At 44.0% G+C, this 14,225-nt stretch overlaps 1 protein-coding gene across 3 annotated transcripts in view; it reads right to left on the reverse strand.

Annotated features, from left to right (window-relative positions):
- DCLK1 (doublecortin like kinase 1) overlaps positions 1–14,225 on the reverse strand; it is a 335,075-nt gene that overhangs the window by 49,268 nt on the left and 271,582 nt on the right. For 2 of the 3 annotated variants that reach the window (XM_065895852.1, XM_065895853.1), the window contains exons 6-7: positions 9,577–9,661; positions 6,589–6,697 (exon numbers count right to left, since the gene is read on the reverse strand). In XM_065895852.1, coding sequence (XP_065751924.1) covers positions 6,589–6,697; positions 9,577–9,661 — 194 coding nt within the window. Of the gene's footprint in view, positions 1–6,588; positions 6,698–9,510; positions 9,662–14,225 lie in introns of all 3 variants that reach the window. The other variant, XM_065895851.1, reaches the window with a different exon arrangement.

Below are 14,225 nucleotides of genomic sequence, written 5' to 3' on the forward strand. Positions count from 1 at the left end.
ATACAGCCATTAACTGGGCATCCCGTGACCTCCTGGGCCTTTCATCGCTGTCTCATTTGATAGAAGTGAAATGGAGGTGACGATGAAAATGAACTCGCTTTGCCAAAGCCTCACGGCAGCACTAAGGTCAGAACTTGGAGCTCTTGGGGTCTCTGCTTCGCATGCAGCCCCGCCAACATTGCCCCTCCTCCGCGGTGGGTGTGGGAAGGAGGGCTTAGTCATACTGCAGCTGTAAACAGCTTCCTCATTTGTGTCACCATTTCCCAGACGCTGCAGTGCCAACCACGACAGGTCCACCGTCAAAGGACACAACACATACTTCATAATCGTCAGAAACCACTACTCCACAAGCACTGCCATTTCATATCTGCTGGGGAAACCAAGAGAGTCTAGCTTTTCACCTACAGATAAAGGCCAATTTTAGGGGTCCAAATGAATACAATGGGAGTGAAGGTGATCAAAAACAAAATTTTTAAATAGGGTTTTAGAATTTTCAGTATGGAGAATTTCCTAGGTGTACATTATGGCAAGAGCAAGAAAGCGATGAGCCTCCAAACAAATCATGAGGCCAGATATTAACGGTGTGCTTCAAGGGCATGTGAGAAACCATTCATGTCATTTACTTCTAAAAATACCTCTTCCGCTACACCTCCAGGACCTTCAGGGTCCTAGCCTGCGGAAAACCGTAAACATTGACCAAGTTGTTATAACTGTACCTGAGGAATGAAACTAGATTGAAACAATCATTTTGAAGCTGATTTTCTCCACTAGAGAGCGCTGTGGTTCGGATGCGAGGAGGTTAAACCCCTCTGCCTCAGGGCGGCTCCCCTGCCCGGGTGCAGGGTACCCAGCGCAACCCGAATTGCCTCAGCCTCGTGAAGAAATGGACTGAGAGCCCTAAGTATGCCTCTGTTGATTCTTCAGGCCCCCGTGTGGGCAGAGAACATGATGGAGGAAGGCTGAGTCAGCCTTGGCTAAATGCAGGGCTTGGGGTGCTAGATGACCCCACATAAACGCCAGACCTTCAGCAAGGCTGTGTGTGTACTATGGGATGGGGGTGGAGGAAAAGCACTTCAGTTAGAGGGCCAAAAAAATACTTCCCATTAGAAATTTAAAATGTACGCGCAAACAGATAAATGAGAACGTGAAATTACTCATCTACGAGGGGAATCCTCGCATCACAGAAGGAGCACAGGGTCCCTTTCAGTAACTCTTCTTAAGAGGCTTCTGAAGGGTCTGTTTGCAAATTTGAAAATATTTAATCGAGGAAAACTAAAAGCTGAAGTGTTTCTGGATTCTGCTTTTCGTGATCACTAAAAATGATGACAAAGCAAATCTAAGACTGGAATACATGAGCAATTTCCTATCTAGTTTAAGTTGTTTCATTTGATGGCAGGGAATCTGAACTCTTGGTCTGACAGCTTTGATAAAAGCCAGCAGTCCGAGGCAGGTACGGAGAGCTAGAATGAAGCCGACACTTGGACTCAGTGCCTCCACAAAGGGGACGGATGTGGGATGGTGCTGGTCAGAAGATCCAGGAATTTCTTGGCTTTGTCCTCTCCATGGCTACCAATTGATCCTCTGTTTCCCTAGAATGAGTAACACTTCAGCCTTGCTACACTCAAAGCAAAGAGCTGGTGTGGGACCCGGGAAGGCTGAAAATCCTCCTCTACAGCCGGATAGACAAGGAACAGAATCCCCAGGGAAGAAGAGGGTGTATTGGCTTCCAGGACACCAAACAATCAGGTTAGATGCTAAGCCTACAGCTGAGGGGAAAATGCAAGCAAACCTGCGTTGCAGTGGCCCTAGAGCTTACTAGGAAAAAGGACCTTGTGGGTTGACTACCCAGAACCTTACAAAATAGGATTAAACACTCAATTAGATTTACCCATATTTTATACCAGACAGTGAGCCCTGAGGAGGACCACCAAAATTAATACTGAAAGGTTTCTTTCTGGATTCCTTGAGGACAGAACTATAAAGTCACAATAAAATCCTTAATTACTAGAAGTGCATGTTTATAGGAAAGTAGCTGAATCTGGAAAATGAGACTAAAAACAGGTGCTAGGACTAAATGTACACCATAAGAATAAAAACTTCACCGCTTGCTTTAAGTTGGTAAATGAAAACATTTGGCAAGAAATAAAACCTCAACTAAAATATCTGCCTTCCTCCGTACCCTAAACTCTGAGGACCACTGCCCCCAGGTAATCATTCAGCAAGCAGTAATGAGCATGGTTCTTTGGTGGCTACAGAGGTGATGGAGACCTGGTCTTTGACCTCAAGGAGTCTACAGTTCCGTGTGTCGAGAAGGAGAGAAGACACCTGGATTGCTATGGAACGTCCAGGCCATTTGCTTGTATGCTCCTGAAATTATATTCTTGACCTTTCATGAAATTACAAAAACCTCAAATGCCACAGCCAAAGCGGCAACAGCAGAACAAGCTTTGTTTTCCTCCTTGTCTACAGGAACTCAATTTGTAAAGTCACTTTCCTATTAAGTTTGACCCAAGGCTAGCGCTCGAACTACTAGGGAGAAATGTCTGAATTTTACAAACTTGGACTAAATCTACGTTTTCAGGTTTGTACTAAAAATGGTCTGGAGAAAGCTGTCTTGTTTAACTCCATGATTCTCAGCCCTGGGGCAGTCTTCTTCTCACCCTTGCCCTCAGCCCTGGAGGGTAGCAGAATGTTTATGCAGAGTGCTCTGGACCAACGGGCTTTTGGTTGTTTGCTCTGTTTTGAAGATTTTTATCAAGATCATGTGGAAGAGGAAATGTGGCTTCCCAGGCATTCCTCTGACATGGCATTTACTGAATTTCAAGGCAGTCCTTTGCTTATGCGTCAGGTTCTCAAGCAAAGGGGCCCCGTCTTGACTCTCTTTGTAGCCCTGGAGATGGCCCAGCATAGACCTGAACTAGCAGGGGCTCCAAACATGTTGGTGGAGTTGTGAAAACTCCAGAGGCTGGTGGCAGTAAGGACAGTGACAGAAAGACCCTCTCCCCCAGGAAAGAGGGGCTGGTAAATAAACAGCACCCTTTGTTTACCAATTAATCATAATAAGGCTAAATCTCAGGGCTTCCCTGGTGGCGCAGTGGTTGAGAGTCCACCTGCCGATGCAGGGGACACGGGTTCGTGCCCCGGTCCGGGAAGATCCCACATGCCGCTGAGCGGCTGGGCCCGTGAGCCATGGCCGCTGAGCCTGCCTGCGCATTCGGAGCCTGTGCTCCGCAACGGGAGAGGCCACAACAGTGAGAGGCCCGCGTACCGGAAAAAAAAAAAAAAAAAAAAGGCTAAATCTCAGCCTCCTCTGTAAAGCAGAAAACTGAGGCATCCCAGTGTCTTGTCAAACATCTTCAGAGTAGAGTTTTATTTTGAATTTGAACTTGGGCCCTATGGCTATCAAGTGCCAGAGCACCTTTAGGAAGGAAAGAGGAAAGAACACTGTCAGGTAGCTGAGAGATACTTAAAGTTCTTCATGCTGATTCATCCTCCAAATCCCACTTCAGAAGGAAATGCTTTCCAACTATAGGTACCCGGTTCTTGAAAATTCTGAAGATTGTCTAGGTGGATGCAACCCATGTTGCTGACGCTAAAGTCTTAGCTCGTCCGGGTGGGTTTGGGCCTGCCTACCTTCATTCCAGCGCTTTCGTTGTGTAGTTCTTTGGATTTACAGGTGGAGGAGAGAAAGAGGGAATCACGAGCAGCTAGGATTTTAATCCAGTTCTGACGCCTACGGTGCCAAAACGTGCAAGCAGTGCAGGTGGGGAGGAGGGCCAGGAGCCACCTGCGACACTGTCCCTGCTCACGACCGCATTACCGGTACCCGTGGCTTGAACGGTAATTAGTCCACACAGAGCCAGGAAGCCAGGGATGAAGGGCATCTCATTGTGAGTCCCCCACCCGTGCTCGGATCTCTTCTTAGTGCTTTTCAGCTTCTTGAGTTTTCTTTGGGGCTTCAAAAGGCTCCGCAAGACAGCTTCAAAAGTCCACCAACATCCTTTAGCATGTCCTCGGGGCTCCTGAGGCCACTCGAGACTGCTATGGGGAGACAGGCAGAAATCGAAGCAGACCTGGCATCCCCTACGATGGGATGTGCTGGCACGGGACCAGGGGAGGGACGGCCTCTGCAGCAATGTTACTGCATCCATTATTGCAGGAAAACCTTCCCTGTGACAGCATATTATTAACGGAGGAGAGGCATACTTGCTCTTTTTAATACATATTCCTCCTTTAAAATATGACAGAATGTACCCCCGCAAGCAATGTGTGCCATTCAAAACATTCTTAGTTCCCTTTTATTTTCCTGGACCTCTGGAAAATATTAAAAGATTGTTTCGTGATACCTCTGGGGAGAGAGGGCAGATGCCATATGTCCTTGTTCCGCGGGAGCGGAATACTAACACTTTTGGGGGGCAATCTGGTGTTTAGACTCTGATGATTCGTATGAGACCCAAGATGTGAACTCACGCAAAACGCACACAATGCAAACCAGAGAGAAAGAAATTAATTCAGCATGGAGAAATGATAAATTTCTATCATGGGAAGACCAGGACTGTGGGACTGAGATGCTATCGTGATCCGAGGACGAGCACATGGCCACCACTCCAGACTCAACAGATGACGCACCCTGGCAAGGAACCAGGCGCCGCGGGGGAAGGGCACGGGGATCCGCTAGACACGGGGTTTTCTGCTGCAGAGGAAATTAAGTTTAAAAGGGCTGGGCTTGCTATCAGTAAAAGTATCAATGAAATATAAAATTATATAAACGCACACACGCTTCCACCCATTACTCTGGGGATGGCTTTCCCGACTTAACTTCTGTCTTCTTTGTACAGGGACAAATAAATGTGTTGTGTGTGACTTTGGCTCAGCGAAGCCACTTTCTCACGGAAGACCCCTGGTCCGAGGCAGGAGGCACTGGCAGAGTGGTCCAAAGGCGTGGGTTTTGGAGCTGAACTTGAATCCCTGCCTTGCTAAGCATTTACTAGCTGAGTACTTAACTTACTTGGGCATCTAGCTTCTCCGGGCATTCTTTATATGAGATGGAAACAGTTTGGGATTATATATAATAATCCCATAACTATGGGATTATTATGATAATTAAATGAAGTATCGTAAGTTAAGGGCCTTGTATGTAGTTTATGCTCAGTAAACAGTGGCTGCTCCTGTTTGAGGAGGTGTGAGGCCCAGGAAAGTCATGGGAAAATTTCTATATTTCGCTGTCATGCAACAGATGGTCAAACTTCATGGTGGGAGTGGGGGAATGAGGGGGAGGGGAAAAGCGGGGCAGCAGGATTAGCAAAGGGATTTTTCAAGCTGCCTGTCACTCATGCCCGTCCCCGACACAGAGCGGCTGCTCTAGGGGTCGCTGTCACCGTCCTCAGGAATGACTTGGCCCAGCTGCTATGTTGAGTGGGGCAAAGTCTGAGACCCACTGCTCCAGGGGAGCCTAAGGAGGGCTCCACTACCTTAGTCAGGCAAAGGGTGAAGGGAAGCAAATCAGTGGTCACTGGCCAAACTCAGGACCCTCACAGTGTCTGAGGCCCTGGGCAGACGTCCAGCTCTAATGAGGCACGGATCTTCATTTCTAAGTCAATGGACTTGGAGAAAAATAAGTTCTGGGTCTTGCAGACAGAGCCTCTAGTCTGAGACATCCTCTCCGAGTGGAGGTGGAGATTAAAGCATTCTTTCCACACAGTGTTGAGAACTCGGGCAGCGCACAGGGCCCTCTCCCAGGGAGTAGGCGAAAGGGGAGCAGAGAAGAGCAGTGGGGAAGGTGCTCACCCCAGACCAGCCCCCAGGGAGCCAGCGGACACACTCCCTGAAGGAACCCGGTGGGTGCCCCCGCCTTTCCAGTACTCTGCTCAGCAGCCCTGAGAGGAAGTTGCTGGCTGACCAGGTCCCCCGTAAGAAACGAACTTCAAACCTCACGCTGGGCTTAGGGTTTGAGGCGGTCTTGATCTGGGCTATGACTATTACTTGTCACTTCTCCAACCAGTAGCCCCAGCTACTGCCCTTGATTAGGTATCAAGGTCCCAGGGATAAACCTTTCACTCCAAGTCCTTCCCTTTGGCCCACAAGAGTGCCTAGTTCATTCATTTTAAAACATTTGAATGTATTAAATGCTGTTTTTGTCAGGATCAGAACAGATACATTTTGAAGTTTTTTGAAGTTACTGTATTTAATTTTATGAAAGTTATATGTTAGAGATATACACCCCATATAAGAATGTTCTGACCTTTACAAAATGTCTCAAAACAGTGCCGAAAAAACTATTCAATAGTTCTTTTTGTTTGTTTGTTTTAACAAAATAAAAGGACTTACCTGAAAGCTCTGGCAAAGTTTTGCTGAGTACATTAAAAAGAAAAATCAAAGTCCTTAATTTATAGATTGTCCCCAGGAATCACTACATTTTTCAAATCTGTTGTTAGATGGGCTTTTCTTTCTTTTAAATATTTTTTACATCTGGAGTTGAGACATTAACCTATTCCATATGTGCCACAGACCGCAAATAAAGACGCTGTCTTGGAAAACATAACGCCAAGTGCTTCCTTTAAAGCTCAATGCAAATGATATCCTTCTCACCTTTCTACACATTCCTTGACAACAGCAAAATTTCCATCTCCTATTGTCCTTCCGACTTTATAGCGTTCTGTTATTGTGGCTGGAATCTGGAAGCCTTCCTCCAGCACTTCTGAAAGAATCATTAGTATGTTTTTATTGGTAGAAAAGGGAACACAGATGTTGCACAAAAGAGACGTTTAGAAGTATCATCTAATAGACTGGAACTGATTCCGCGTCAATATGTCATTTTCTGTATAGGGAGGCCAGTCCCCGACTCCCACCTCCTTGCCGACATTGCATCATCAACCATTATTACTAAGACAAATGATAAACTAAAAGGAAACGTAAAATGGATGGGGTCCACTGCCACCTAGGTAAATGCAACTTATGCTTTCTGCCGCAGTGGGGATTCTGAGGAGGAAGTTTCACTTTTCATTTCATGCCAATTTGATCAATAGCGTTTACTGCATACCCATGGTGTCCAGAAAAATGACATTCCTAGGTAGGGAGGAAGATTCGGTTCGTAAGGGACTCTGGGCCGCTTGACATTGTACAAGCATGAGGAATGCCTGCTGTTTGGACACTTAGCTTTACTACATCCTGAAATAGAGATCTCCATAAAATTCCTTATGAACTAAGCACTGATTGCTACCCCTCCCCAGTATCAATGAGCAGATTTTAGACCAATTTCTCACCAGATGTTGAGTTAAAACTGCAATATCTATTATGTCTGTGAACAGAACAGTTTTGTAGTTTCAACTATGTTAGTGCCACTAACACAACGCATTTTCCCCCTTAAAATGCTTTTTGAAATATTTTACAAATGCCTAATAATGCTTTAAATATCTAAGGCCATAAAACTAAATAAGCCACACTTAGGTCACATAAATATAGTGGATAACCTTTAACATCTTAGGGGTATAAAAAGGCTTTTATAGCTGGGCTCTAAAATTTACATGCTTTAAAGTTATAAATCCTGGCTTTCCCTCAGGCAACCTGAATACAAAATGTGATGGAAGCCTAGTGTGCTTTCTAAATGTGCTCCTTTTCTGACCTTTAATCATAAACTGAGACTAAACATTTCTTCTCAAAATAAAATTAAAACCGTAGGTGGCAAATGGGCTTTCTTGGTGATTTCCGTGTTCTCATTGAGTTTAGTCTGCAGGGTTGGGGAACGGGAAATGGAAACTCACGATCAGCAGATATCTGCTTTAGGACCCTTACTTATTCTGGTTTTGTGATCATTTCCAGTCTGCACCACTCTGGATTCTAGAGTGGAGGAAACTTCTGGAAAGCGTGTACAAATGTAGGACATTTTCTGCTGCTGCTTTTGTCCTCGGCATTTCTGCAACCTCTTCACCTCTTTACAGGTGACATTTTACGTTTAACCCACTAGAAGCTATCTCAGTGGTCTCCGGAATAAAGCGAGACCTGGGGACTTACCTCCACTCCCCCACACCCCCTCGATCTCACCCCAAAGAAGCCACAGTTTTGCCTCCGTTTGAAGGATTCAGCCTGGGCATTTTTGTCTAGCCCATGGTTATTACAGAAAATGGTTGGAGAAGTTTCAAATCCACTGCAAAGCACCCGAATTTACAAAATATCTCTCGGATGACGCGGTCTTAAGGCTCTTTACTACACGGATAGTAAAAGTAACCATCCTTAGCTGTCAGCAGCAACCCTGGTTTCAGATGGGAAATGTAGGGAGGTACTTCCATCCTTCCTTCCACTGGGCACCCATCTGGAGCACATGGCTTGGGATTTTTTTCCTGACTATTGAAAAAAATGTATCTTTTAGGATTGTGGATAAGAAGAGTTAGCCAAAAAGGCTCTGTCAAGGACCATTTCGTTTCATTAGGTAAATAAAACACATTGGAACAAAAGAGGCTTCTGAATTTCATACTTCTGGAAATACCAAAGAAGTCTGATATTGCATGGCAGTCAAGAAATCCTTGGGTAAGTCAGGTATCTCACGTAACATAATAAAAGTGTTTCCCCCAAATGGTACTTTATTGGAAAATTAAATCATATTATTTAAAACAAATAAGGGGTGCTGATTCTGTAACAGTGGCTTGATCGTATCAGTTTTATACTTTAGTTTCGAAATACTTTCTCATAATTGATTTGAGCCTGATAATAACCCCCAGGGAGGAAATAGGCATATATTACAATCTCCATTTCGTAGAAGAAAAACTGAGATGTGGAGAGCCGAAGAGGCTTATCTAAAACAATCCAGGAGTTAGCAAAAAAGTCTATTCTGGAATCCACATCATCTCACCACTTTCTGAAGGGAATTCACTTAAGGTCCAAAGAATATTTTTGCAATTGCCATCAATTCATTCTTTCTGTAAAGCCAGATTTTCACATGTTGACTTCACTTAAGTTAGAGTGCCTCTGCAGGGCTATCACAGTCAAGCAAAAGAGTCAAGATGTAGGGGCTTCCCTGGTGGCGCAGTGGTTGAGAGTCCGTCTGCCGATGCAGGGGATGCGGGTTCGTGCCCCAGTCCGGGAAGACCCCACATGCCGCGGAGCGGCTGGGCTCGTGAGCCATGGCCGCTGAGCCTGAGCGTCCAGAGCCTGTGCTCCTCAACGGGAGAGGCCACAGCAGTGAGAGGCCCGCGTACCAAAAAAAAAAAAAAAAAAAAAAAAAGTAAAGATGTCTTTCTTGTTCCAGAAGTGAACAGAATTTGGAACAACAAAGGCAACAATTACCCCCTTTTATTTGCAAAGCGGGCAATAGCTGGCTTTGTTAGGGTGCTTATACCTTCAGAGGATGGGAAACGACTCCACATTAGGCTAACTCCCTCTTCCCGGCCCCCGAGAGTAGATACCGTCCCTGGCGGGAGCCACATTCAATTCTACCCCCTGGCTACGAGCCTCTGAAGCTGCTTCAGGCTCATTCTGCTGGAGAAGTGACAGTTTCCTGGTGGGTGTAAATTTAGCCAGGCCATCCCCTGCCCAAGCACAAGCTGAGCCTTCTCCTCAGACACCAAGTCCAAAACTCACCACCTTCTCCAGGTCCGTCGTTCTCGTCCATCGAGCTGCAGACTTTGGTGGATGCCAGTGAAGTGGAGGAGCCGCCATGCTGAGAGCTCTGCGGGGGGGAAACAGAAACAGAGAATGAACATCCTCGGTCCCACTACCTGAGTCTCCAGGTGCTGTGCCCAGCCCAGAATCTCGGGAGGTAACCGTACCCACCACCAGGGAGAAACTGGTGTTAACACTCGGAGAGGGAGGCTCTTAGACTATTCATCTGGGACTACCTCTCCCCGCACCCTATTACCCAACAACAGGTGGCGTTAACTGAGTCAGGCTCATCACCGTCCTCTGGATGTTCCGTGACTTTTTATTTCTTTTTCTCAACGTTAGCATCCTTTTGCGCACTGTTTAGGTTTGGCAGCTTTGAGGTATCTCACCTCACTCTTCCACACCCTCATCTGCAAACAGGCTTCAGATAAGGGGTCATTCTGATCTTTTTTTTTTTTTCTATTCTTACCATAGGAAAAAATTGTCTTCAGTTTGTTTTTTATGGAATATCCTTTAAAAAATATTCAGCTTTGCCACATCCTTGGAGAAAGGTTGAAGAGTGGGTTTCTTAATTCCATTTTGAGATAAAGGCATAGCACTAAGCAAGTTATTGATACATTAAATGTTACATAGCAAGAAACATTGACTTATTATTACTTTTATTCCTGAGGCAAAGAGAGAACTGAAAGCCTAAGCCTGTGATTCCTTTGTAAATTTGGGGTGTATTTGGACCCAAGACCCATGAGAGCAAACAGGGTAACAACTATATTACAAAGCTCAGAGGATGAAACAATACCAAATATTTAATACTGTGATCAGCCACGAGGCAGTACTTTAACAATGAATCTTTCCATCCCTCTATCTATTCCTTGAGAAAGCAATTTGCACATTTCAATGCTATTTCTAAACAGTGAACACAGCTTGTCCTAAAAGATCCTCCTTCTGTTTCCTTGGGTTTATCCACTTGGTTGGCCTGATGGGAGCCTGGAGGCGGTGAGGGGCGGCATGGGCTCATGGTGCCGGCTGTCTGTGGAGCAGAGAGAAGGGAGAGAGCGTCTGTAGTTGAATTAACAATGAAGAGGTGGCGAGAAGCAAAGTTGACCTACTTCTGCTCTGCTTACCTGTCTCCCTTCAACCTCCTCCCCATTCCATCCAGCCTTAACTGTGCACAAAGTAAGTAGGAAGAGAAGTTTTACGTACTGTCATTGTGCCCAACAGTATCTTGCCATTACGCCCAACAACATCAGGAAATTCAAAGATTTTAGTCTTCACCCAAAGGACGAATATAATCGGGCAAACGCTACTTCAGTCACTGCAGCGCCATCTGAGTCAACTGCCATAGCACATTCTCCTGGGTGCGCTGAGATGACCACGTTCCATGGGACGAGTTCATCAAAGCTGACAGGTGACACGATGGGAATAAAAGTTAAGTTCATGGCATTGATGCATCTGCTTCCTCACAGGACTTTCTAGAAGTTTCGTGGTTACTCTAGTACACCACATGCCTGAAGGTCACCTAGTCTGTGTGATGTGCCTTTTACTTTCCAGTATTGTAATAATCCCCCAATCCATCAGCCTGGTGACTTGAGCTGTTTCCATCCTTATATCTCATTCAATCTCCCTTTGTGACCAGAAGCACGCCTTTGTCCTGTGGCAGGCCAGAAAGGATTCAGATTGCGACCCTGAAACAGAGTTTTTCTTGCTGGGACACTAACTGTGCTGTCATAACCAACTCTGTGGAAGGCACTATAAATGTATGAGCCTCTAAGTGTGCTCTTCTGACTTTTACGGATGTTTGTTTGTGAAAACCTGATATCTATAGTATTGGAATACATGGCTGAGACAAGGCAGATTTACGATGTCGAGGTCTGGAGAAAAGAAACATTAACGCTACCGCATTTGAGGGGAAGGTTTGTGTTTTCCAGAACAGGGAGATCTTTTATCCCTTGTGTCATTGCTTGTGCTGTAGACAAATGGTGTTCCAAGCAGAAAAGCAGTAAGGAAATGTCTAAAATGTAGACTTTCTCTTCTGGGCCTTCTGATCCTTGAATTTCTTCCAGCAGCGTCACAAATGGTGATTAATAATGCAGACACACTGTGGTTTGGGATGGCAGGTGCTGTCCTGTCATATGGCGTTTTAGATTTTAGAATACAAAGACACATTCTTTCGGAATCAAGCATTCAAATTAATAGACTAGTAGCGTATTTCCTAGCAAAGATGTCCACGACTGATGGACTCAATTCCAAAATCTTGTTCTTTTAATAAGAACGTCAGATTCTCAATACAGAATTCTGACCCAAATAATATGAAAACATCTTTTAAACTGTAATGTTTAATAAACTTGCTGGATATTATTCATTAAACTGCCTTATCAACTAATGAATTGCATTTTCAACAGTGCCACCAAATGTCTGATGCCCTTCAAGCTGGCCATAGTGCCAGCTGTGTTTTTCTCTGCCTTATGAACAAAAAACCCCTCAGGTTTTTTAGGTTCTGGTTAAAAAAAAAAAAAAAAAGTAGGGTTAACACAGGTCTGCTTATGTTTAAAATTGCTTATTTTCAACTTTAGGTTTGAAAACATACTCCAAGTCATTTCAAATTTCATACTGTCTGAAGGTAACAGACAATTGTAAGAGAAAAACATTTAATTACAAACACGGTACTCTGAAAATGGAAAGTTCTCATTTTATTTACTATGCTCAAATGACGTAAAATAAATGTATTAAATTTCTAACGGTGTTAGCTCTTCTTTTCCCCCAAAGAAGTAAGATAGTTAACATTATAGACTTTTCCAAGACAATGACCATTTATGGATTCAACGAATTTCAGGGACTGAAATGGACCTTAAATATTACCTGTTCTACCCTACTTCCACTGAGAGACCAAAGGCCCACTACAAAAATCCCAGGCACGTGATCAAATGGCCTCTGTCCAAACACCTCCAATACTGAACACATTACTTCCTAAGGCAGCCCCCCTAACTGTTAATGAGGCAAAGAAAGTTCTTCCTTAAGTTATGTTCAAATGATGCCCCTCTACATCTCCTATTTGTTGTTCTTGGCTCTCACCTCTGGAGCCACCCAGTACAGTGCATTTCCCAACAGGACAATGTTTCCGATATTTGGAAAGAGATACTTGGCCCCTTCTGTGTCTTCTCTTTTTCAATTTCAATAATCCCCGTTTTCTGGGTTGTCAGTCATCAGACAGGGCCCCGTGACCCCTTGACCCTCCAGTTGTCGATTTCTCTGGTTAATGGTAGTGCTCAAAACAAATGCAATATTCTAGGTGTACCCGGACCAGCACAGAGAGAGAGAAGGGTAGAGCTTTCTTCCTTGTGAATAGAATATTAATGCGCTTTAAGATCATACTGGCTTAACAGTAACAACATAACTTTTAAGCCTACACTGAACTCACAGCGTGTTAAGATATCCTTATTCTGTATTTGAGAGGTTGGCGTTTTGGATCAAGTCTAAGACTTCGCATTTACTCATGTTAATGTCATATTTATTACATTCATATCCTTCCAGCCCGTTATTTTTGGATTCTGATTTTGTCACTTAACATTTTTGCTGTCTCTCCCAGTTGAAGTCATTCAGTAATCACCACAGCCCTTTGAGTACCCTGGTAACTACTCCTCAATATACCACCTTAGACGGCGTGGGAACATTTTGATTATTGCCCATAAGTCTGATTGAAGGAGTTTGAAAATACTAAAGGGAAAATGTGTAGGTTCTTGTTCTTTAGAATTAACCCAACGAGATGAATCAGCCTCTATCTATGACCTACAGAAGCTAAAAGGCCCACTTGTATTTTTGCATGCTTATAAATGAAATCAATTTACTTATTTGGTTTTTCTGAGAAGATAAACCATTTTAGAGGATACATGATGATAAGATTTTGTGTTTGCTTCAGTCAGTATGCGAATTCCAAGGCATAGGGGTGTACAGTGCAAAACATAGTAATTTTAGAACTTAACGCAATTAGCTGCTCTAAGAGATATTCTGACATTTGAAATGTCATTGCTTCCAGGCAGATTTAATGGGAACCAGGTGGACAGGTTGCTGGCACCTGGATGCTTTTATGGCACACCTTCATAAAAGCACTGGCCTCAGTAAGAACACATCCTAAGTGTAGCTTTGGATCATGTAACAGATGGAGAACATATCACACTTTTTTGAAGTAAGTGAGAAAGCTGACATAACAGTTCTAACCACATTTTACCAAGATGTATCTGATGACTATGTAGTAAAAAACAGTTCATTTCAAACATAAAATGGTACGAGTTCCTCCTGCCACTTGTATTAATGGCACTCAGCTGGGGTCCACACCGAATAATGACTACAAAAATATCCAATTGATCCAACTGATGTAATCAAGGTAGAAAAACCTCACCAGATAACTTTAGCTTTGTCTGGATAATTACATTGTTTCCACTTCACATTCTGTCTCGGCATGCAGTTATTACTTTGTTAACATTTTTTTTTTTTTTTTGAAAATGGCAGTAAAAGAATTTAGAAATCAACTGGATCAATTTTATAAAGGAAACACAACCAACAAATATTTAACAAACTCAAATAATTGTTCTGGTGATCCTGACTTGAGGCCTATAGAATGTCTAAAGATGATCTCA

The sequence above is a fragment of the Phocoena phocoena genome, chromosome 18 (genome assembly GCF_963924675.1).
Source record: "Phocoena phocoena chromosome 18, mPhoPho1.1, whole genome shotgun sequence".
Taxonomy (NCBI): domain Eukaryota; kingdom Metazoa; phylum Chordata; class Mammalia; order Artiodactyla; family Phocoenidae; genus Phocoena; species Phocoena phocoena.